Source organism: Morone saxatilis, unplaced genomic scaffold (assembly GCF_004916995.1).
Source record: "Morone saxatilis isolate NCDOM2014 unplaced genomic scaffold, NCSU_SB_2.0 Contig15, whole genome shotgun sequence".
In the NCBI taxonomy this organism is placed as follows: domain Eukaryota; kingdom Metazoa; phylum Chordata; class Actinopteri; family Moronidae; genus Morone; species Morone saxatilis.
In genome coordinates this window covers 23,957,239-23,983,081 of record NW_023339707.1, presented here as the reverse complement: position 1 = coordinate 23,983,081, position 25,843 = coordinate 23,957,239, and the positions used below count along the sequence as shown (strand labels likewise).

The window sequence follows — 25,843 nt, the reverse complement described above, 5'->3', positions numbered from 1 at the left end:
TTCCCCACTGTGGGACTATTAAAGGAATATCTTATCTTATCTTATCTTAAGAGATGATCAAATACCACTTTTGAGGATCTTGATGGCGACGTTAATAATGTTTTTCCAGCGTCCCCGGTAGACGTCAGCAAAGTAGCCCGTGCCCAGCTCCTCCTCCAGGGTGAACTCCTCTTTCGGGAGCTCCCACTCGTCCACTGTAAAATGATTCAAATCTGGGGTGGTGGGCTTTTTCTGATGGAGGAAACACACAAACACACTTGTAGGTTATAAAGGGACACAAATACAGTACATATGTTCTGTATAGGCCTGTCTGACACACAATCTCAGAATGCAAAATTTGGAAACATTTTAGTCCATAAAATGACAAAAAATTTTGAAAAATGCCTATGACAATTTGTCAACAAGTCTAAGGGGAAGTAAAATGTCTTGTTTTGTTGAAGCAACAGTCCAAAACCCAAAGATATTCAGTTTATTACCACATAAGACAAAGAAAATTAGCAAATCCTCACAATTCAGAAGCGGAGACTAGGAAATTTTGGGGCATTTTGCTTGAAAAATTACCAGTTAACACTAAAAGTTAATAAATTATCAAAATAGTTGCTGATTACTTTGTTGTTGATCAATTAAGTGTTTCAGTCTTAGTTGACACGGTACAAAAAAACAACATAAGATGCCCGTATTTACATTGAACACTTACACAAAGAGGGAATTCTGTACTAAAAATGTCCCCCATCACCTCCATTGGGAGCATGTTTGAAAGGGATCTTTCAGTGACCAGTATAAGCAGGAGGAAGGATTCATCCTGACATCGTGTTCATGTAACCTGATTGGTTGTCGGTTCGGGGCAGGGCTGTCGCGGTGGCTGTTAAGAATCTTATATATAAAATATATATATATATATATATCCTAAGTAGAAAATACGAACCGATTTTAATTTTTTTTACCTTTAAAACTAAAATGGAAATTTTTTTGTTAGTTTCTGCTAGAAGCTGACATCACAAGCACTGTAGTTTCGATTAATTTGCTCCCTGCCAACTAAATAAATTCTGCATGTTCTAGCAACAAGTCTATTTTAACACTTCTTGTTTTCACATGACCATAAAATAAGAGGAACAAACAATTGAAGAAGCAAAAAGATAGAAACACAACCAACACAGCTTGCCCTACCCTCTTGCAGGGGTTTCCCAGTGTGCCCGTGTTGGCCAGGGTGTTGATGCTGTAGTGCTCCACCAAATCAATCAGAGAACTGAAGTGGTGGCTGTGCTCCACGTAAAAGTTATTCTCATCTCCATGGATCTTAAAATGCTTCACCCGATTGAGCGACCTCACTGCAGAAAGAATCACAAAAATACACAAAGTCAGAAACAAAGAAAAGTGGTTCACAAAATAAAACGTAAAGTTCCTGCCGTCAGATTCTTCCTAACGTTACATTTCAAACATTTTGTAATCAAACCATCATAGTTTAATCTAAATCACCATCACAACACCATCCAGTGATTTTATAATATTTTATTTAAATGAGTTCATTTCTGAGATCTGGAAATGTGGTGACAATGTCGCTAAAAAGATGTCTGACAGGTACTGTCTGTATTTTTGATTTTTTATGTGTTTTTGTACCAGAGGGTTAGGGTTAGGCCCTGGTTGTCAGACATTTATAATAACAATGTGAGTGTCAGTAGCACTTTTAACCACTTTTAATGGAAGTATATCCACTGTGTGCAACTGGCAAATAGACCAAATTCAAAAGTTATTGTCCCCAATTAGTCACTCTGACACAAAACCCACGCCCCACTTTGGAAGCCACTGTTTTAGGTTATATTAAAAGGTTAGCAGGTTGCATGAAATCATAGAAAACATAAATACTGACATTTTCTGTGGTTACGCTTGTGCCGTTGCTCTTTGAAAGGGCATCAGTGTGAACCTTGTGACTTTGAATGAGTAAGCTTTAGAGATGCTGGTAGGTGGATTTTGTCATTGGACAGAGCCAGGCTAGCCTTGCCCTCCCCCAATATTTCTAGTCTTTGTGCTAAGCTAAGCTTCTGCTAGCTGTAGTTTCATATTTATCTTACAAGTATGAGAGTGGGACCAATCTTCTCATGTAAGCATATTTCCAAAAATGTCAGTTTCCTTAACAAATAGGCAAGTTGTGCCTTTTAGTTTCCAGGCCCAGACCAACTGAACTAAAATAATCTAGATCAGGTTGTAGGTTACCTTGCACAGTAGCATAGCAAAATTGACTTATGAAGCTAGAATGATGCTAACTTTAGGCGAACAGAAGAAATAGAGGATAGAAATAACCTTTATTATTGACGCTGACAATACATCCATGTCCACAATGTAATATTCTGGTCTATTTATGGACTACGCAAATGCACTACAACCTACAGTTGTGAAGGATCACATAGCAAAAGAGATCAATGAGTGTGGGTGGGCTCTGTTTTAAGGCAAGGCAGTTACTAGATATAGGAATAGTTTCGTGGCCAGGTTAATGCCCCGTGTTTATTTACCGTCTCGAGTTTCTGGTTTCCCACGTGTTGGAAATGTTTATTACATCTGCCAAGGAGTTTATGTTTTTAGTGCCATTTGTCAGCAGGATTATGCGAAAACTACCAGCCTGACTTTCATGAAACTTGGTGGAAAGGTGAAGCGTGGACCACGGAAGAACTCATTAAATTCTTTCCACTTTTGTTAACATTGCAAGATTAAGTCAGTTGTAATAAAGACCTATATAGTGGGTGTGGATGCTTGTAGATTTGCGTGGACTATTGGCCTTGGCAGCGGTCTGCACTATAAGACTGACCTCCTAGTTCTCCTAGTGAGAAAGTTACTGTGACTATTATCAAATCAGACAATGCGTGATGTTCTCCAGTAACGCAGCAGTTCATTGTGCATATGTGGAGACCTCTTCTGAGGGTCTTGGGTTCCTTATCAGCTGGATGGCCTCCCTACAAACTACTACATTATAAAGCCAGTTATATACATTTACTCCCCTGTCTCTCACTCTCTTACTAAATACATCACAGGTTTTTGAACTGAAGTGAAACTCTCTCTGTACTCGCTCTATATTAGCCCACTGACAACATTCACCATTGTTCTGTTTTTGTTCTTCCTCCACCCCCCCGCCATCCCCTCCCCTTCTTGTCTTCTTGCCTGAAAGAACGTATCCAACGTTGTCTTTCTCACTGTGTCGGATGAGGAAAGCTCCCCGGTCATTTCCTGGTCCCAGCAGGTGGCTTTGGGCCTCAAAGCGGTTCATTGTCCCAAAGTACCATCTGGATGACAGACAGACAAAAATGAAAGTAATTATTAGGAAGTGGTGGCATGGTTTCAATCTTAATCTCTATTTGCTGTAGTATTGTGATCAGAGATTGTGCAAATGGTAGATAATATATCCTGAAATCATCTTTGGAATAATCTTAGGTGTATGTTAGATTTATTCTTTGGTGTTGTTAAAGGATTTATGGTGCATTGGCTCTCCAAAACAACATCTAATATGACTATATGCTGTACCTGTGAACATCCTGGCATCTGCTTTTTAAACGATGATGGCTGCTTCATTTTTTCAAGGTATAACTTTTAAGTGGTCAAAGTATGTAACCGCGTCAAAAGTTTCCATGAAAGTACAGCATGCAAAATGAAAGTATTTGCAGCTGTTACAATGCAGAGTCTTCTGCTTCGGGTTATCACGTGACTCTGATGGCGGCTTGAGACTGGATGTTCTGCTATTAAAAGCAGTGTTAGAACAGGAGTGAATGCTTGCTTTTTATACAGTTATAAGACCTTGTTGATGTGAGCTACAGAACAGTAGCTCCAGCTTTAAGCTTTATGTTTTGTATCTGTTTTTTAGTTTTAGGGCTAGCAGTTTATTGTGAAAAAATGTCAAACATTTTCTGGTTGCAGCTACTTAAATGTGAAGGTTTGCAGCTGTTTGTTGTCATATATGATAGTTAATTGTAGGTTTAGCTATATGAATATGTCACAACAGGAACAGAAAACACTCTGCGACGAAAATGAAAATAAACATTAGTTGCAGTCCTTAAAAATGTCACTCCCAATCATAAAAGTATTACTTAAGCAAACTGTTATTACTGCTGATCTTAATTTGCTATTGTATCAGTGATGCTGAGGTGTTTTTTTTTAAAGTGGATATTAAACAATAATTATACATAATATAAAGATAATGTCATGAAAATCAGAAACTCTATAACTATTTTCAGCTTTGCAGCATCTGTTGACATCTGGGAAAACACACGTTACACACTTCCCATTCTGTTGAAGCAATAAACTGACAGAGAAAGACAAAACAAGAAGTGGTGAGGACGACTGTCGTAGCGTTAGCGTCCCAGTTTGCATCACTGCTAAAAGACATGCAGGCATGGGACTGACATTATGAAAGGTGTTACTGACCTTTTTTTTTTTTTTTACAACATAAGGTTTGGGGAAGGGGATATATGAGAGGCAGAAAAGTAACAAAGAAAAATGAGGACAGAGATCATGATATGTATGGAAGACACATCAGGGTAAATGGCAGCAGAAAGTGGAAGGTTATGGGGAAAGTTCCTCTGTGGATTTTAATCAAAGTTCCAAACACACTGCATGAAAATATCAAATTTGTGAGACAAGTGGATGACAATAAGATGCTTTCGTTCGCATTAGGTCTTCTGTAGAAGGATAATGTTGCTAGAATATAATTATTGTAAAGATAAGCAAATGTAACATTTAATATAATTTCCCTCTGGGATTATTAAAGTATTTCTGAATCTGAATCTGAAGTATGGTATAACAGGCCTCTTTGTAGCCTGCTAATATAAGATGCATACCAATGTGTGTTGTGACACACTTGAATTAGCACTTTAACAAGTCCAACCAGTCGCACTGTAATTACAGTGTAACAAATAGTGCGGTTTAAAAAAAAATTTGACAATGGAATTAATTTCCTCCTGTTACCTGATAATGTTTAACTCTCCTGTTTATGCAGCTAAAGCTTGTGTAAGGGTCATGTTTGTTTCATAAAACATGTTTAAAAGCATGTATTGACTACAGGTTTAAGCCTAAATAAAATGCAACTTAGTGTAAACCTCTACTGTAAAACACTGGTTGAGGCAGTAAATTAGTCCTCTCAACACTTACATTGCTAAACGTTCCAGTCTCAACGTGTTTACATGCTCACTAGTCTCCTTACACATGAGAAACCTGGTTATTCATCTCCCTGTATAATGATAATATGGTTATTTAGGTTTCTGATTGTCTGCCTGCAGGTGTGTTTCAATGTCTCACCATCTGCACCAACCAACAGGGAATGTTCAGAAACCAGGATAAGTTGTTTACGTGCACAAAACATAAGCAGGATACTCCAAAAACCTGATCAAAACCAGTATTACTGCACAAGTAAATGCACTGATTGACTCTTTGTCAAGTACAAAGGCACTGATAGAAGAAAATAACTAGAACAAGAAAGGATGTGTTTGTGTGCTGAACATGTGTAATGCAGTCCATTACAGGAGCCCTGCAGTAAATGTAGACAAAACGTCTCGTAGACAACTTGTGGAGTGGGCGGATTGGAAGGTCTGAACCCAGACAGGTGAATTATAAATCTGAGTTTATAATGTTAAGCTTTGGTTTAAACACGTATAACAATAATATATCTATATGTTGAGCCTAGGATTTAAATGTTTAGTTTGATTCACTTCACATGAGTTTGCATAACAAGTTCAAACTTGGCTGCAGTGGAGTTCTGCGGAACCACAGGTGTTATAAAGTTATGAAGTTGGAATGAACCAAGAGAAAGAGGTCTGTTTTTTATGGAGGTATTTAGAGAAGGTGCAGCACTCACGGTTGCATTTCCAGCGACTCGGCTCTGGCCAGGTAGTTGCTGGGTACGATCCCGGTGTCCAGGACGCGCCCGTTCTTGTCGATCCTCCGTGCGGTCCACCAGTCCCCGCTGCGGCTGATGACACTGAACAGGTCCCCCTCCTGGAACGACAGCTCATCCGTGTGCCGTGATTCAAACGGCCAGATCGCCGTGTAGATACACCCGCTCTCGGGCACTCTCTCCAGCGTCGGCGTCGGACTCGGACTCGGTTGTCTGACCTCCCCGCTACTGCTGAATCTTCCTCCTCCTCCCCCTCCTCCTTCTCCACTGCCACCATGTACTCCTCCTTCTCCTGGAGAAGACTTTTTGTCGCTGAAATTCCTCTGCCATAGTGTTTCCAGACACGGACAAGCTTTCCGCAGACACTCACCCATAGATGAGCATGAACGGCCCCCCTCGCTCGGAGCCGCCTCTCGGTGGCAGACAGCCGGCTGCACCTGTTGGGCAGGTAGACAGGATGGAGGCGCGGGGAATCCTCGGAATGCCTTCACAGAGAAACTGCTGCTGCTGTATCTGTCCTGCTGAGACTGTGACTACTGCGCTCTAAGACAACAACTTCCTTGTGCCAGACAATAATGAAACACCGGGAACTCCGCCTATATCTGACAGATGCGTCATAAATTTCAAACTACCACACATTTATTGACGGTCTACATCCGTGGTTCCCAACCTTTCTCCTCAAGGGACCCCTTTTCTATCATTAAGTAAACTGATTAAGTGACATATTAAGTAATCAAAGAAGTAGCTACAATTAACCCAAACAGTGAAATCAGTAACTGAGAGGATTTGATTGGTGATTTGGATGAATTTTGAGTAGATTATTTAATATTTAGGGAACTTTTTATACAATTCTGTCTGTATTGTGTATTTTTTTAAATAGTTTTTAACAATCATACATATTTAATCTATTAGACAGTTTACTTTACATTGACTTTTCTTCACAGAAGTGAACCAGATGCTGAGTAACAGGCCTGTGTATATTTTTTAAGTTTTCTAGCATGCCTTCAAATCACGACGGCCTTACAGCCCCCTTTTGTCCCCTAGTGAGAACCCGACCCCCCCAGTGGTTTCCACACTGGTCTATATTGTACTAAGTTTTGAGGTCCTTGTACTTAACTTGAGTAATTAAGGAGCAATTTATTTTATAACTTAAGTTTCTTGTTTTTTTTTGTAGGTTTGATTTAATAATACAAAATATACAAAATAATTGCATAGCTACGTAAAAAATAACATAAAAATGGAAATAGAAATATAATAAGAGCCTATGTACCTTTATTATAGTAATAAAATATATAACCTACACAACATATGCTGATATATACAAAGTAAATGTATTCCACAGTATGTGCCGACAGAAATAAAATAGTAATGACTTTTAAAGATTGTGGTGATGCCGAAGTTATAGATTTTTACAAGAATTACAGAATAATCCAGTGTATTGCACCTTAATAAACTTATTGCACATTAACAACTAACCACAGTAACATTCAGCAACAGTTTAACGAATGATACTCTGAGTCATAATGAAAACGTACTGGTCTGCATTCACTTTAAGTATGTCTGAACCAGTTTAATTCATCTCATGAGTGTTCAGTCTCTTAAACCGACGAATGACAGTGAAACTTGGGCGGAAGTAACTACAAAGACATTTATATCATACCAACATTTATCTGCAGATCTCTAATATGACAGGAAGACAGGTGAGGTTCTTTTATTGTTTTAATATTTTTCATTGGGACTAAGCACTTCAGGGTTTCCTTTGGTATGTGCTATTTAAAGAAATCTTACTTCACCTTGCCTTGTGGAAAAAAACACTTGATACATTCTTAATACAAGATTCACAAGCTTTATCTGTCGTCATGAGCTTCTGGTGTATTTTACATAAGTAGAGCTTTTGTCAAACAGGATTTTTGTGTACAAGATGCAAATGTTTGTACTCTTCTTACTGTTGGCTCCAGTTGGAGGATAAAAGTCTCATTAAGGAGCTTCATGTTGGATTTTCCTGATTATTGTGAAATGAATGCCAATAAAATGTAATGATTGCAGTGATTATTAAAGGGAAGCGTTTTCACTTTTCAACCAGCTTTGTATAATTGCAATGTGTGTGTATATGCAAATTAACAATGCAGAAAGGCAAAAGTCTGACACATGACATGTTTCAGCCTATAGGGCTACTGTTTGAACTGCAGATTGCACTTCTGGATTTTTTGTTGGCCCGCCTCCGCAGACAGTCGCTCCAAAACATCCTGACCAAAATCATCTGGATAGAACAAGAGTATGGCAGAAAGTTCCTGTAGATATGGAAGAAAACAATTTTAATAGTTTAATGCTGCAAACAGACATTCAGTGCGGAGGAATTGTGATGTATGGAGGAGGGTTAGGGCTTAGGGAGGAGTTTGGAAGAGTTGGAGGGAAGTTTAAGTGGGAGTGGGAGTGACCTTGGAAGGCAATGAGCCTAGGTTTTCTACCTTTTTGTGCAAAAGGGAATACCATGTTTTCTCTGGTCATGTCGCACCAATGTCAAGAATATTTGTATCTTTCTACTGCATAGAGCCCAGTTTTATAAAAAGACCATCTTTCCAGTAGTGAAATATTCCTTTTAAAGGTGAGACGAGCATAAATCTTATGAGGGACAGATCAGGTGTTGCTGCTTTACAGGCCAATAAGGCTCAACTATTTGTAATAGGATTGATGAGTATAAATTCTTTTTTTTTTTACATGCATTTTGAGGCTGATTAACATGTACTCTTAGGAATAGTGTGGTACTCTTTAGTCCAAATGTAATTACTACAAGAGTGAAACATGTTAAGCATAAGGACAAAATGGGAGAAAAATATTAATATAAAAACTGACTGTGTGAAAAGGAGACATTAGACTCTCTGGAATCGATTCGGTTTGTAATAGCTCCCTCGAATCCTGAACTGTGGTCTGTGTTGACTTTAACAACACCAATAATAAGCTATGAGGAAAGTTCAGGCATTATTAAAATGATTCTGTAATATAAAATATAAAATATAAAACCTGCCTGATATGGACTGTTAAAAACAAACTGTCTTTTTGTTGACTTTTAAAGTTTTTGTTTCTGAGCAATTGGGTCCTCAGTTCATATCTGGTAGCAATGCTACTGTATGTAAATGGAGAAGTAAACCCTTTTCCCTCAAATTAAATAACAGCATTGTCATCGCCACCTTTTATGGTGTTTAATTTCTCCACCGACACTTCCAATTCCAAAAGATCCCAAATCCAAAAAGATGTGATGATAAAAAGCATAGACACATTTCAAAACAATACTTAAAATACTTTATTCTTTGCACTACTTGTGTTTGGTACCTGATGACACAGCCTAGAACATAAAACTTCAATGTTGTCATTCAGTGATTATGGCTAAAGTTTCCTGAACTTGGCTTCGCCTGCTGTAAATATCATGCATAAAAGACAAAAGTTGCATTGTTCTCAAATTGCATTGCAAAATTGTTGTACAATTTTGTGGTGCAGAAATCCCACTCCCCGCCACCCCCAAGAGAGTCTTCTGGATATGGCCGATTCACTGTGCAGGTCTTTTTGCCGTAGGTTCTTTACAGTTCTTTATAGTTCTTTACAAGTCCATATGTTGAAGTGTAGTGCATGGACATAGTGTAAACATAGGCACTCTAGTTGCAACTGGCCATTATTGTGTGCCTCAGAGAGACGTTTAATAACTTAAGGCCTGTACACATGGCTCCATGGCCCACTGGCTTTTGAAGCACTGTGTCAGCCCCCCAAAAACATCTCACAGGAAGATTGAAAAACAATTCCCAAACTATTCTAGAGAAACTTGTATCCAAGTGTATTAAATATGTAACATTTTGTCAAAACAGTCTCAATTTCCAGTAAGAGAAGGTAGGCTGAATAAAATACTTCACGCTTGTGGTTAATAAGAAGACTAACGGTGTATAGCCACGCTAGGAACCCATGAGGTTAGAAACAGAAAGTGGTGGATGGATTAAATAGATGGAGCAAACTTTGACTAGATCCCTTTATCTAATGGGGTATAAAATGTCAATTTTGTCCTGAGGGTGTCGATATAAATCAAATTGGTTATTCTCTGAACAGTGGGCTAGGACATCTAGAGTTACTAGCCTCAGCTCGACGTGGTTCAACTTCATCAATGTAAGCTTCACCGTTAGCCTGTACCTGTGCTTTGAGCTCAACCCTGACATGCTATATGTGCTAACGTGCTAATGATTGGGTTTTTTTTAATTTTTATTTCAATAGGTTAGTAAACTGGTAAAGTTTAGTAGTATGTTAATTGGCAAGCCAACATGCTGAAGCAGTGTTGTGACACTCCAATGGTGTATTTATAACATACTAATTGGTGAGCTTTACTAGTGTTGTAGGTATGTTTTAATTGTGCACAGAGCCAGGCTAACTGTTTACCTCCGTTTCCAGTCTTTATGCTAAGCTAGGCTAATCAAGCTCCTGGCTTTAGCTCCATAGCTAACTTAAAAATCTTTTCACCTACTGTCACACTCAGCAAGAGAGCAAAGAATTATATCCCAAAACGTTGAACTATTCCTGTGAAGGACTGATTAGGATTTTCAGTTCTATCTTACTTGCATATGTACAATTAAAGCTTTATTGGTCGTAATCATTCAGAAATACCTTTGATCTATTCTGTCCTTTAACCTCAAATGAAAGCGGATAGGAATTTCGTCATTAGTTTATAATAAGATACTCTGCTTCCAAAAACAACAAAAATTCTGACTTAATGGTAGCGCTAGATCAAAAGTCATGGGATCACTAAAGTTGTTAGATTCATCCTTTTGGGAACATGAAGGTCTGTATCAAATATCAGGTGATTAATTCAATCCATGTCAAAGATATTTTACTAGACCAAAGTATCTCCAGCACCAGGCTGCTAGTGTGGCTAAAAACCCAGCAAGCATTATTTATTATTTATTTCAATTATTGCACATAACCTCAATTTTTATCACTGGCTTCGCAGTCAAAAGACAGGTGATTAATTTAAGTCCTTACCTGTGATTTTCATAACCTTTCAAAGTGTGCATACACAGACATGGCACATACAGAAGTAATAAAAAAGTATTTATAAAACACAAAAGGGTACAAAATTAAAAACAGTTGGTTCTGTGAATGTGCTGAGTGTTTTAGTGTTTGGTTTTGTTAAGTAGGAGTGTATTTACACACCTTTCTTAGGCTACTTTCAGTGGCCTAAGAAATGAAGTTTTAATTTTTCCATCCTTTCTTTGCTTTGGCAAGCATCTTCTGAATGTGTGTCTGCTTCTGATGCTCTGCTGCCACTGTTCCTTTCACACCTTGGTGTTTTTAAAGTACATATACCCTGTTGTGGAAGTGGATTGCATGGGGGAGAAGAACATTCCTTGCTATTTCTCATCCCCCTTTCCTTACTTCTTCATAGCTGCAGTCCATGCTGCTGCCGACGACCAGTTGCAGAACATCTGCTCCTGTTTATAACTCTGTCTTCATCGTCCTCTCCCTCTTTCTATACCTCTATAGTCTTGAAATATATCCTGGCATATATTGTATCTAGCTGGCTGTGCAGGGCGTGGAAGGAGGGTCTCTTGGAGGGCTCAGCGGCCCAGCAGTCCATCATGATGCGGTAAATATTCTGAGGGCAGCGGGTTGGACAGGGCAGCCGAAACCCAGATGACAGCAGATCAAGCACTTCCTTGTTGCTTTTTCCTAAAAGTGAGGGATATAAAAGCATTAAAGTTGGAGGAGTTTACTAATGTTGTAACCTTTTCTTGTGCAGGCAGAGAATAAACCATGTTCAACGTATTCCACTGTGACGTCCAGAAACAGCTTGGCTCTGAAAGGTAAAGTCAACACGACTCTTACAACATACCGAGTCAAGATATCAGTTATCTCAAAAAGTATTATCTCCATTTAGGTACTTTTTCATCATATCAAATGACTTCCCTGACAAGGTCATTTTAGAGAAACGCAAATGATACATTTGTTGGCCACGACTAAATATTAAAAACACATGAATCAGCCACACTGTTGCACTAGGACACGTTTCTTAATCACCATGAACCACAGACACCGTCCTGCTGCTGCACCAAATAATCATTAGAGCAAAGGTATATTAATCCGCCTCGAAAAATAGTTCCCAACAAATTTCCCAACTATTTCAAAAATTATATATTTGTTAACCATTTTTAAACCTGTATGGATAACTTCCTGGATGACAGATATAATTTATTAAAACTGTTTCTCCAATGTTTTCCAGTGGCAAAATAATACTTAAAACTATTCAGTTTAAAAGATAAAACTGACTAAGAGGGGTGTGATCATGCATTGGAATCAGTAAAACCACTTGCACACTTCCATTGTATTTTTATACCCATAAGTCCAACTGGAAAAGTTGTCCATATTTCATAACACCTTTTAATAGATAACACAGGAATCAATCTGCTACAAATATATACAGTAGTATAATATATGTACAGTAGCTGTAATTCTCTATATGAAGTAGAAAGAAGTTAACACTCTACCTTCATAAGGCATCTTGCCGCGTGACATCATCTCATAGAGCAGGACCCCAAAGGACCAGACATCTGATTTTACGGAGAACCTCTGGTAAATTGCCGCTTCGGGAGCTGTCCACCGCACCGGGATCTTTGTGCTTCGACTGGCTGTATACACACTGTCCTGGAAAGAGAAACGGTAAAATGTTAACAGATTACACCCTCGAACTTTAACGGTGCACTGTGCAGCCTTTTGTTTTTCTCAAATTTGAGACTTCCTATCCCATGAACCCCCAACAGACAGTAAAGAGGAAGCAAATGCCAGTAGATTGGCTGAGAAGCGCTACTTCACAAAAACGGGTATTAAAAAGGACAAGGACATGTAATAAGACCAAAAAAGATGTTGCTTTCTGATCAATAAGTTATAACCAAAAAATAACAAGGCACAGGCTTTAATAAAGTGTTTAGTCTTCTGAAGGGCATGTAAAAATCAAATGGCCATAATTATCTTGGAATGCCAAGTACCAGCACAGAAGCCAAGCAATATACTGCTGTGGACAGCAGCAAAACTTATTTTAGCCACCTAAATCAATCACAATCAGTTTAGGTGTACGCTGTATCTTCTGAGCTGCACAGCAATTACTGTTTTTATTAAAAAGGAGTCTGGTGCCTTTGAAGAGAGGGACATAAACACTTCAGTTTCAAGACTGACAAGACAAGTAAGAGCTGTCTGAAGGCAAGGTAGAATATTTTATACAATTAAACTGATTTATTTTTTTTAAGGTAGCCACAATCATTTTTGGTGCCCCTGTCTACAAGCAATATGTTGCTTAACTTCTGTGCTGATACTCTATCTGCTTCTCCAAACTGGGGGTGTGCCAACTGCCATCTACTGTACTTAATACACAGACTATGGATATGTATATCATACAACCTCACTTCAATAAATCCGACCTAAAGCCTTTAATTATTCCCTCTACACCACTTAGATTAGCCTCAGTTGCTTTAAAAACAAACAGAAACATGATGGATAAAACCTTCCTGATAAGAGTCAGTGTTTATTCAGACCAGCTAACACGAGGTCAGCGTTAGAGGAAAAGTGGATTAATGAGTCTATTTCCTTGCAAAACCTGTTTCTGCCTTTTATTACAACATTTCTTTACACGGTTAAATGCAGCACAGAGATTCTCTCTCATGGAGAATCAGATTTATTTACAGTAAATATTATTGTCTTTTGAGTCATGAGGTAATGATGTACTAAGCATTACACACTGAACCTTTAAGCTGTCTCTGTCTTAGCTGATATAAAGTCTTTTGATGTCTTGGAAGCTCTGTATGAATAAAATATTCTGTTTTGAGTGCTGCTCCATTATACTAGACAGACGGATGGAGGATGGAGTTATCCATTAAGTATACATGAGTTTACACAGGAACAACAAAGCAGACTATACATATTTAAAAAGAACACGGATAAAGAATTAGCACTATTCTAAAATAAGAAAATGGTTCTTGACAGATGAAACAGAAATAACCCTTCTCTCATATAATGTGTGCATGCTGTCTCTCTTTCCCGCTCACACACACAGATTCTGCTTACCTTAATAATTCGAGCCAGTCCGAAGTCGGCCACCTTGCACACCAGATCGTCTCCCACCAGGATGTTCCTGGCAGCCAGGTCTCTGTGGACGATGTTTCTATCCTCCAGGTAGGCCATGCCCTCTGCAATCTGACTGCCCATGTAGATCAGATGAGCTGATGTCAGCACCTGGCCTTCAGCAGCTGAAAACACAAACACAAACACACACACCACAGCACACACACACACACCACACAACACCACACCACACAAACACACAAACACACAGTCAGCTAAGTAGGTGAGAAATATGGATTTGTCTTCCAGGCAGGTTGTGTCTTTTGTTCTTTTATGGCTTTGTGACATTTGAATTTTTCACTTTTCAGCAGAAAATTTTTACACCACATTACACATTACACTAAATCCACATTATAAGTAGTCTCCTACTTCCAGAACAATTCATGTTTTATTCTATAAAACAATTAAAAACTGTGACATTACTACAAGACAACCTCATTTCCCCAAACAAGTGAACCTAGTTTGAATTTGTGAAGAGGTCTTAATCCAGTTTAAAGTGTGTTCAGTTGCTCTTTTAATTGTTGTTTTAACCATTAACGTAATATGGTATTTTCCAAAATAATATTACAGTCTAAAACTGTGATCAAAGAATAAGTAAAAAAGACTGTCAGAGTCTGACCAAGCAATAACACTGGTAGTGGTCCGTACTCTGAAACTATTATACTATATTTATTATTATAAAAAGGTGGTTATAACCTGGTGAGCAGGTTAAAATGTCCTAGAATTAAGTAAATAAAGGGCCACCTTCATGATACTTTAGCATTATTTTTTTGTTATAATACATTACACTTACATTATACATTAGTTTGTTGTCAACTATTAAATTAATCGGTACTGTTTTGATAATCAATTTGAGCCATTTTTTAAGAAAAAAGTAATTGAAAATTAGTATTTTCGTTTCTTTAGTCCTCTGTGACAGTAAAGTGAATATCTTTGGATTTTGGACAAAACAAGACAATTGAGGATGTCACTGTGGGCTTTAAGAAACACTAAACATTTTTCACCATTTTCCTATAGACCAAACAATTAATTGATAATGAAAATTGTTAGTTGGAGCCTTAACATACATTAGATTGGTAGACACTTTCGTCCAAAGCGACTTGTACAAGAACATTTATACTCGACAGGTACAAAGGTTAGATGTTATCACACGCTGGGAGTGGATCCCTCTCACACAAACAACTAACGGTGTGATCAGTGCTTCAGTACAAGAGCTTAAGTGTCTTTTTTTCTGATTTATAACCTCTCATTCACAGAAAATGGGCTGCGAAGGAGTGGCAGAAGTTTGTCTCAACACAGGTCATTACTTTAAATGACTCATACAGCTCAATGTTTATCGCTATGCAGATAAGCAAATAGAGATATCCCATTAGAAAAAGCAATGTTATTTGGGGAGCACATTACATTGTTTCACTCCAGTAATAAACTGTATGCTAAGGATGTGATTTGCAAACAATGCAACAATAATAAGAACTGTTTATTCACACGCAGGTAGCTGATAATGATTGCATTAGGGAGGAAATATGATTTCACTACCTGCGTGTAGTTTTATTGTCGAGTAACAACTGTATAACATGGTTCCAATTTCCTAACCAGAATGTGAGGGGAAATAATTTAGCGTCCTTTGTTGTATAATGTTTCATACTGCAACCACAAATCTAATTCTACACAGAAGGCAGAAAATTACAGTAATGAAATGCAGACACACAAACACACACATACAGCATGAAGAATTAGAGATATCTGAGTCAAATCCTTCACACTTGCTTACTAAGACTCTGATTAAAGCCTTTTTGAAAAACGTCAGAACAATATTTCTCTGCCGAGCGGAGCTGCCAGAACACAGATTATAATTCCATTTGCCATGGATTTAAAGGGGGGACAGATTTAACGTCACTTGGCCTAAATACTGTTTCAGAGGGCTTTCCAAAATATTTCTGAGGCAAGGGCTGAAAACCCCCCAAAATTTTTTAAGTTAACTTCCTGTTCTAAACCTCTTTGCATATTAAAGCAGCAGTGGAGTCTTTTATAAAGAAGTCATGTGACATTTAGAAACAGGAAATAAACTAATCCAAACACTTGTTGTTAATGGGGAACTGATTTACCGTCAGTCTTCTATTGTAGAGGCGATAACGTGTAGTCTGAATATTACAGGCGTTTTACGAGCTTATGACCCTGGCTGTGTGTGTGTGTGTGAAACACACACACACGTGTTTCAGCACTCACAGGCGAGGTATGACTTGAGGCTTCCTTTGCTCATGAGCTCGGTCACGATGTAGACCGGCTCTCCTCTGGAGCACATGGCCAGCAGCTGGATCAGCTTCGGGTGATGGAGGCTCTTCAACGCCTGGACCTCCTTCACAAACTCGTCCTGCTTCGTGTCCTCTGGAGGAGCAGAAACAGAATTATTGGTGAGTTTGTACCTCAGTTGATTATGCTGGTTCTCCTCTTGTTCATGCTGCTTTCATGTCATTCATTTGACTTTACATTCTTTACAGCCAGGTCTGTCTCCTCTTCTCCCCACATTTTTCTAAATTGTCCTCCTTTCCATAATTTATAGTTTTACTACCATTACTCTTTTCATTCATCTCTCAACTACTACTTTACAATATTTCATATTTTCTCCCTCTAACCCTTCAATAATTCCTGCAAAACTTTTTTAATCAGCTTTTCTTTTCCTCTCACTTTGTTAATAACCTCCACCTATTTTTCTCTGCCTATTAATGTGTAACTTAAAGGCACAGTTTGGGTTTTGAAGAAGAGGGGCTATATGATGTTCTACAGAGAAAAATATTTTATCCACCTAAAAAACTCCGACCTTTAGAAGATCAACATTTTGACAGATTTACCTTTCCTTGGCACTACATTGTCTCAACCCTGTATTCTTACACCAAAGCCCAACTGTGCTGTGCACTCTGTATTCTGCCAAAGATCAGCTAAAAAAGATGACAGCGACTGTTCACTGTGGAGGCAAGAGGATATCTTTATGAACCAGAAGATACAGAACGGGCTGAGGGGATGTAGTGCCAAAGGAAAGGGTCTGTTTGACAGCAAGGTAGAGTGCTGAAAATGTTCTTAAAATAGCTTACACTGAAAATGATATTGATTTTTTTAAGGAGGGCATGCTGACCTCTATGTACTGTGGATAATACACTGACTATGTTTAAGTACTCATACAACCCCACTTCAAAAAACCTGAACTATCCCTTTAATACATCCTTTCATTTGTTATTTAAATATCACTGCTCTCCATCACACTCTTCATGTTTTTATCCATCAGTCCCTCTTCAGTCTCTGCCTCCTGAATGAACTCCCTGCCCTGCCCGGGCCAATCAAAAACATGCAAGCACACAACCCAGGCAGAATACTTTATATCCTGTATTGTGTTGCACTGGACTGATTTTATCTCTTATCTTGCAAGTTTCGGGGCCAGAAAAGCAAAAATATCGCAGCCATGAAAACTTCACTGAGTTGTAAAATCTAGAAGCCTTAAAGTTGAGATTTTATCGTCTCATCAGCATCTGTAGCAACATGCCCAGACCAACACAGTCTGTAGTGTTTTGTTGCTGTGTCTGCACACAGCCTTTGAGTGTAACTCAACACCAGGCTTAAAAGCTGGTGTTTCACTGTCCTCTGTGGTACATTGGATGGAATGTTGTTTTAAAAGGGAATGAAGTTAGGTGAGGTATTAAGCAGTGAAAGAATGGACAGAAACCATTCATCTCTTTTCTGTTCTCTTTTCTCACTTGTAACCACACCCAACAGTGATGTCACAGGGTCCTGGTGTACACCTGTACATCACTGCACCAAGATGAGACCTTAAGCAGGAGGACAGCAAAAACAATCATTTAAATGGGTGTTAAATTACAATTTAATGGCTACCTTCTGTTTCTATTGCTTTAATTAAAAAAGGTAGTTCTGGGCGCCCAGATAGCTCCGTGGGTAGGGCTGGCGACCCATGTACCAAGGCTGAGTCCTTGTGCTGCAGCGGCCCAGGGTTTGAATCCGACCTGCGGCCCTTTGCTGCGTGTCATACCTTCTCTCTGCCCCACTTTCCTGTCTATCTTCAGCTGTCACTATAATAAAGGCACTAAAAAAACCTAAAAAATATACTTAAAAAAAAAAAAAAAAAGTAACATAACTAACATTAGCTATGTTGTGGGGTTTGCAGCTAACATACAGAGAGGACAGGTCCGGACAGACAGACGGACTCACAGCGCTCCTGCTACTACAGCTAAAATCACAACAACACAAATCCTGGCTGGAATAGTTTTTTGTTATGGCTCGGTTCGATTCACTTGTGTACAAACACCAGATTTAATTTTCTGTGTACACACAGAACAGAAAACTAGTCGACTGTGAGGAGATTTTCACTGAATTTGACAAAAAGTGTATGAGATTAGAATCGCATATCCCACCTCTGAAAAAGGTCGCCTGTGGAGTCTGTGACCCCTGTGGAGTAATGTTTTGATGAGTGTGTTCCTGTATGTTTGTACTATATACACATTCAATAGTTTCACACTATTTCACTGAGCTACAGGCTAACAAATCAGAATCAGAAACAGGTTTATTGCCAAGTAGATTTTCACATACAAGGAATTTGCCTTGGTATTTGTAACCATTTATAACTGTAATAAACAGAGTGAGAAGAGAAAATATGAATATATAAAATTTCAGTTTTAAAGTAAATAGAGCTGTACGGTGTTAACAGTGTAACCAATGCTGTTTTTTACTTAAAAAAAAAAAAGAAAAACTATGTGCTCGCAATATAAGGAAGGAAATACATTTAACATGTGTGTTCGGATTCATGGATACACAGTCTCAGCAGTTTTGTTGAGAAACACTAAACATAACCTTGTTTAGAATAAAATCCCCACAGCATCTTTAAACCTCAAATGTATCTCAAACACCATCATCAGTCACATCATTTATAGTCTTTAAAGTGCATTCGTACCTTGTTTCAGCGTCTTTATGGCCACTTTCCTGTTCTCCGTGGTCCACAGAGCCTCCCACACCTCTCCAAAGTGCCCCTCTCCCAGTTTCTTGTGGAGTCTGAACTCCTCCCGAGGTCTCTCCCACGGCTCCATGTCGAACAGTTCCCGCTGCACAGAGACGACAGCATGAGTCCAGACAACTTTAAATCAGAACAGTTTAAAAACAAGTGGGCAGACGATGGCAAACCAAATGTACCACTCGGCTGCAACTCTGAGGGATTGTTCATTTAAAATATTCTTTGATTCATTAGTTTTTTACAATAACTTCCCACAGAATTAGCATCTTGTCAGTATGATTTTTAACATGAAAGAATTATGATCCTATTGGGCAAAACAGGAAACCAGAGTTTGTTGGAATAGACCAAAGGAGGAGTGGAGGCAAAAAGATTATATTATTATATTACAGAAAATATGCTTTTAATAAACAATTTCTTTGACTGTGAGCGCTTTCTTTTAAATATTTTTCTTGAATGCTGTTTTTTGTCCATATCCCTTTTAAAATGAGTCTCTTGTTATCAGACACGGCCAAACAGGAAAATAAATAACAGCCAGGGTTTAATCTCCTCCTGATGCTATAGAAAGTGAAAGGCAGTACTTGCCGTGACCCCAACCGCTCCAGTGGAGCTGCTCAGTGGCCACATATCAGATTGTGGTTGTACTGGGAAGCTTCCAGGAGTGAATGTGATCAGGGCGTTGCTGAAAAAGGGAGCATTGCTCTCACTGAATAAACAAAAATGTGACAATGGACAAAAACCTGGACCTTGATGATAAAATCTTTTACTGTCCCAGATTGTTATTGTTCTCTTTTTTTCCAGGTTTGACACACATACAGACAGGTTTCCTTTCTGGTGATGCATCAGTCAGCAGCAAGGTAAGGTAAGTGAAAGAATGAAGGAATGAAAGTAAAATGAATGAACAACAGTCAGGCGTAATAAATGGCACATGAATTCAAAAGTTTTATGACAAATTTATTGTCATTAACAATCAGGTGCTATAAAACATTTTGTTCTAATGATCAAGTGCTTTGACAAATATAAAATGAAATCAACAGATCAATAAAATGATTAGTTTTTTTTAAAAAAAAAAGACAATAAATTAAATAATTAGCCATCATTCACACATAGATAAGTGATGTTATATATATTAAACAAATTTAAGCTATCAAGTTTAGTGTTTCTTTGCCATCAAAGCTTTGGCAATAATGTATAAAAACCAAGAAAAAGAAACTAACTGAAATAAAAAAGGACATTTAAGTTGAAATGAACAACATTGTGTTTCACTCTGTTGCTTCATCTTTTACTCACATTTTCTGTTTTCAGCTTGTTTTTCCCGTAAATATAACCAATAATGGCACAAGGATGAAAACAAAAATGTTAAGCATGGCTAATGGCTTGAGATGTGTAACCACTTGGGCTTTCACAGTCAGTTTATTAGGCATTTAAACAGCAGGATGAATCTGCTTTTAGAAACTAAAAGCAGACAGAAGAATCAGACCTGTCTTTGTATTACAGACAGGGGCCACAAAGCACACTTCATCAATTTTTATTGATTCTGTCACTTGCCTACAGAATTACTGGGAACAAAATGTCAATAAAAAGTGTTTGAAAGCATCATTAGAGACTCATTTTTACTGGCAAACTATTTAACTGATAGAGCATTTAACTACCATCTAAATGTGAGCTACTCATTTTCTAGAAGCAGATTTATTCTTGAGTTTGAATGATCAACCATTAGAGTATTGCATAATATATGGATAATGGCGAGCTGTATATTAATGATGAGAGAAAACACTTTAATAATGTAAAAAAAAAATGTTTACGTTGAATTATGAATGTAATATTCAGGATTTAAACTGAAACTAAAACATTTCGGCAGCCATGAGGTGAACAACTCTCCATAACTTCATAACAAGTCCAGTGTGTAGGATTTAGTGGAATCTAGCGGTGTAGTTACAGATCGCAACTCACTCGTTTCACCTTCATTTTCCAAGCGTGAGGGAGAAACTACTGTGGCCATGAAACGCAGTTTGGTTTGTCCATTCTGGGTTACTGTAGAAACATGCAGTGTTTGTAGATAAAAACGTCTCATATGAATATTATATTCCATTTCTGCCAATAGATCCTCCTAAATGTTACAACTAGACATTTAAGTTGTGAAGAGTTGTTGTCTTGCTTGAGAACTTTGTTTTAGTGCTCGATATAGGGATGTGAATCAACAGCCCTTTCCAAATTGTCCAATCCATATCAATCATACGCCCCCGAGCATCAATTACTTTCATTGATGCGGGCATGTTTTCTGACAGTCTCACGTTGCAAAACAATGACGTCACACTCATGCGTCTATGCTGCTGAGTCATGGCGGAGAGGAACAAATGGTTCCAAAGTCTGACTTCATTCCACAAAGAGACTCAGAGATAATAAAACACTTGCACTGATGCTGAAAAGTCTTGGCCAACATAATTTCCACAGTTATTCCTGTTTAGTAATTAATGAGGGAACTGAGCCGTTAAGCGGAATCAATAATGGCATTGGTGTCAATAAAATCTTATTAATTCCAATCCCTAGCTCGAATGCAGCTTTGAAATCCAAAATGCTCACAGTTTGAAACACAGTACGTTTCATTTAAAACACCGACAGTGATGGCGTTTGTGGATTTCACGGCGCTACAACAAAGTCACGAAATGCAAAAGGCACGCGTAGAAAATCAATACTTACATATATTTTTGATTCAGATTTTTACTCTATTACAATCTATAAAAAAGGTAAAAAAATAAAATAAAAACTTACTTAACAAAATGAAAATTAAATTAAAAATGTGGAAGTGTAAATGTTCTATCTGTATTCTCATTCGCTGTTCTCTTCTTCAGTGTGTGCATTTATGTTTTATGTAGTTGTCTGTGTGTGTTTCAACAACATGAAAGCATGTGTGTTCAGTGTGTGTGTGTGTGTGTATGTGTGTGTGTTTCTGCCTCAGTGTGTCCGTGGCCTCAGACTCACAGCTTCCTCTGGAAGGGAAGAGAGAAGAGGGAGGAATCACTGAGTGGCCTCGGATGGAGAAGAAATACTGACTTTATGTCTTTAAACACACTTTGTTTTATTATTTATGGGAAAAGCTGCAACTTGATCTCGTCTTTAATATCTGTAATATTCCTTTATCATTCTTTAATTGTAATGTGAAGAATGGGCGCACTGCTGTTTAAATAGTTGGTTTGTCATTGCAGTGAAAAGTCTCCAGATACTGAGAAAACCTCAGCGAGCTATGCCCTGTCGTCTCCCGCTGGGCTCAAACTGATGAGCCATGAATAAAGAATACAGCTCGCTGGGGGTTTAATTTAAGCTGCAGTGCAGAGATAGCGCGTGTAATTACAGCACTGCCTCATGGTTTTATTCTAAAACTGTTCCAAATATTTTATTCTCTCCTTAATTACACTCCAAATATGTTTGTCTCTCGGTATTAATTCATGCACATAAAGAATAAGACAGCACTCATTAAATTCTGCTGCAGTGCAACAATAGAAAGATTAATTGAAAATCTTTGTTGCACTTTGTTTCAGATTCTTACTGCAAAGACAAAAGCTTCTCTGATTAAAAAAAGATAGTGAAACATTCTGGATTTAAAGTGGAATTTGACTTACATTATCAGCATCAATGGGAACTGTTATGAGTCATTAGTAGCTGCTGGTGTTCATTTAGAAATACTACAAAAGCTAATTTATTTTAGCTGAAGGGCAGATCCAGTTGAATAGATTTTTGTGCCACAACTTCAGCTACTGGTAAGGTGCAGAGAAAATTACTGTATAATGGAATATTAATACGCAGGTTAAATATACAAGTATCCCTTAAAATGATTATCTGTGTAATTGCTCTGCCTGTTGTCCTGTTCATGGATATTTGAAGTAGTAACTTAAAGCCGCAGTAAGGAGCTTTCAGTTCTTGTTGATTCTGGCGACCCCTGTGGACAAATGCGGTAGTGTTCCCACCATCTCATTTCGTTGATTTAAAGGGGAATCCAACCCAGTGGCAGGCATCAAAAATAACTATACAGAAATATCTTATCGCTGATGGTTTGTTAATGTAGGTCATATAAAGGCATCAGTATTGAACTGAGATCGCTGTGAGTCCCCATCAGCGGGCTAAAAAAAAAAGCTATATAAAGGTTGCTGTTGCTTTTAAGACACTATTGGTGAGTCAAATTTCTTAAAACAGCTTTGTAACCACAGCTTAAGGTGTTTGAGTATGTCAGAGTCCAAGTGAGTGAGTAGTCACTCATGACAGACTAAACATTACAAAACCTGTAGGACAGTATGCTGTCGAGTTAGACAGCTTTTTCAAGTCAAGCCATGTGAGGATATTCACGGTTATACCGATAATGGAAATTCACCACAATAAAAAGCTGTTTTTTTAAATCACGATACGTAATAATGTTGTATAATGTCCCTCACTGAGGAGCTATTTATCCTTTTTTTCCAGTTGTTTTTCGTGGTTACACAAATAACCCTTCCATGTTCACGTTCCATGATGTTCAGCTGAGCCTCACTGTTACAGGTAAATACTGGCTCACTCATTTAGAACTGCAAACACATTTAATGTAATTAACAGATAAAATAATTGATTTATGCATTTGTCAACAAATATAACTCTTCCTGTGAATACCTGTATGTGTATAAACAGATAATGAATTATAATAAAGTAAAACAATTGTACTTATATAAGAAGTTATAACTGTTGACAAATACTGTACCTTAATAAACTGTCTTTATAGCTGCTTACAACTCCATTCTAGGTGTGTTGTAAACCATTTATTAATCATCTAGAGTTCTTAATGCTAAAGTAAAAATAACTCTGCAAACACAGTTCCAAAATTAACCAAAAACCAAAAATATGATAAATTAAACACAGAGCCACAGCCTTTTATAGTGATGAACTCTAAAGTATCCTCATAGAAGAATATAATGTGTATAATTTTCAATTTTAAGTTATCTCTAACTGCGTCTTCACTTACATAAAGAACAGTAAAATGTCCATTTTTGGTAAAATACTGCATGTGTTTATTATAATTGTGTACTATATTTCTACTGAATCATATCATTTTTGGGGCATCATTGTGTGTGTCACAATGGGTCGAAATTGCTTGCAATTGCTTATTGTGCTGCTGTCACTTTTAATTTGTCAATTCTGACAAAATATTGCCCTATAAATGTTATATACATATAATGCATGTATTGTAAAGGCAGTTCTGAAGATTTTATAGTAGGTGTGTACCGATTACAACAAAGACAATTAAAAACCGATGATACATGTCTGTCATGTGTGCTCTTGTACTTCTATCTTTGTGTGGACCAATTCCATTTTTAGACCTTTTAAACTGACACTTTTGGAAATTAGGGAGACTGTATTCCACCAATGACAATATTAAAAGTGGTAGCCGGTAGTGATGAACCAACAGAGAATCAGCAGCAGCTCCCCTCGGCTTTACAGAGCCTTTTAGTGAGTTTCGGCTCATTAAATCTCTCTGGCTGCAACTTTTACTGTTTTTGTTCATTCTCACTCCTCTCTCAGCATTGTTTTCAGAGAAGAAGTTTAAAAAATAAAAATAAAACACTATACACTACAGCTGAGAAGCAGACAGACACAGTAGCTGGGGAACAAAGTGGAGCATTTTGCAGCCAAAGAGCCGATATTTCTCTCAGGAGTTGGTAGAGACTAAAAGTGGAGCTAAAAGAATATGATATTGGACTTTATTCATCAGGTGGCACAGACACCAACTCCAAATGAAAGATAATGTTGCTCTGTAACTGCTGCATGTGAAATAAGCAACTGGTAACAAGTTCAACATATTAACTAATTAATAATTATCAACTTTTAAAGTCGGTAAAACAGTGAACTGCAAACAGTTGCTTATTTACACATCCCCCAGACAGGTAGCAACATTAGCATTCAGTTGAACTTATGTTTCTGGCTACCTGACAGATTAAAGTTCATTATTCTGTCTCTATACAGCTCCCTTTGTGCTCCACCCCACTCCTGGCGGAAACACCTGTATCTTTAACTTCATCGTCTCCCAGAGGAGTTTTTTGCTAAATGCTCCTCTATATTCACCAGCTAGTCTCTAACTCTGTCTGTTTGGCGTTGGGCAGGTAATGTACATCGGGTTTAGGCCGTTTTGGTGCCGGCTGCTAGAGACGAGTTAATGAGAAAGACTCAGAGATCTCAGGGGAACCGTGAGTCCTGGTGATAAATCATATGAGAAACCCTAATCCATATTAACAACAGTCCTTTGTGCCATTGTTAATAATAAAATATTGATTAGTGCAGCTTTATGGCTAGAATGTCTTGCTCGTGTCAATAGGGTCCTCACAAGAATAGAAGTAAAAACAATCAGTGTTTTTGTGCATCTCTGTGTCTACCTGCTGGGCGCAGGGCTCCTCCAGCAGCACTGCCAGGCTGCGAGGGTTTTTCTGGTTAGTAGGGAGATGAGCTCCCCCAGCGTACCGAACGAAAGCTTATCTGGACACGAAGTACGCGCCGATGGTGGAGCGCTGGATCCGGAAGTGGTAACACCTTCCCCTCACTCCGGCTAGAGAGAGAGAGAGAGAGAGAGAGAGAGAGAGAGAGAGAGAGAGAGAGAGAGAGAGAGAGAGAGAGAGGAGAGAGAGAGAGAGAGAGAGAGAGAAGAGAGAAAGAGAGAAAGAAAGAAAGAAAGAAAGAAAGAAAGAAAGAAAGAAGAAAGAAAGAAAGAAAGAAAGAGAGAGAGAGAGAGGAGAGAGAGAGAGAGAGAGAGAGAGAGAGAAGAAAGAAAAAGAAAGAAAGAAAGAAGAAACAAAAGAAAGAAA

At 38.1% G+C, this 25,843-nt stretch overlaps 2 protein-coding genes across 2 annotated transcripts in view; both read right to left on the bottom strand.

Annotated features, from left to right (window-relative positions):
- The window catches only part of LOC118324815 (protein-tyrosine kinase 6-like), a 13,879-nt gene extending 7,444 nt beyond the window's left edge, over nt 1-6,435 (bottom strand). The window contains exons 1-4 of the mRNA XM_035657289.1: nt 5,834-6,435; nt 3,151-3,272; nt 1,168-1,328; nt 66-231 (exon numbers count right to left, since the gene is read on the bottom strand). Coding sequence (XP_035513182.1) covers nt 66-231; nt 1,168-1,328; nt 3,151-3,272; nt 5,834-6,246 — 862 coding nt within the window. The 5' untranslated portion in view covers nt 6,247-6,435. The remainder of the gene's footprint in view (nt 1-65; nt 232-1,167; nt 1,329-3,150; nt 3,273-5,833) is intronic.
- A 2,725-nt stretch (nt 6,436-9,160) lies between these two features.
- Nucleotides 9,161-25,843, bottom strand: part of LOC118323937 (tyrosine-protein kinase Srms-like) — a 16,813-nt gene continuing 130 nt past the window's right edge. The window contains 8 exon segments of the mRNA XM_035656007.1: nt 9,161-11,575; nt 12,391-12,547; nt 13,961-14,142; nt 16,244-16,402; nt 18,972-19,119; nt 25,418-25,471; nt 25,474-25,518; nt 25,520-25,587. Of these exon segments, the coding sequence (XP_035511900.1) occupies nt 11,376-11,575; nt 12,391-12,547; nt 13,961-14,142; nt 16,244-16,402; nt 18,972-19,119; nt 25,418-25,471; nt 25,474-25,518; nt 25,520-25,587 (1,013 nt within the window). The 3' untranslated portion in view covers nt 9,161-11,375.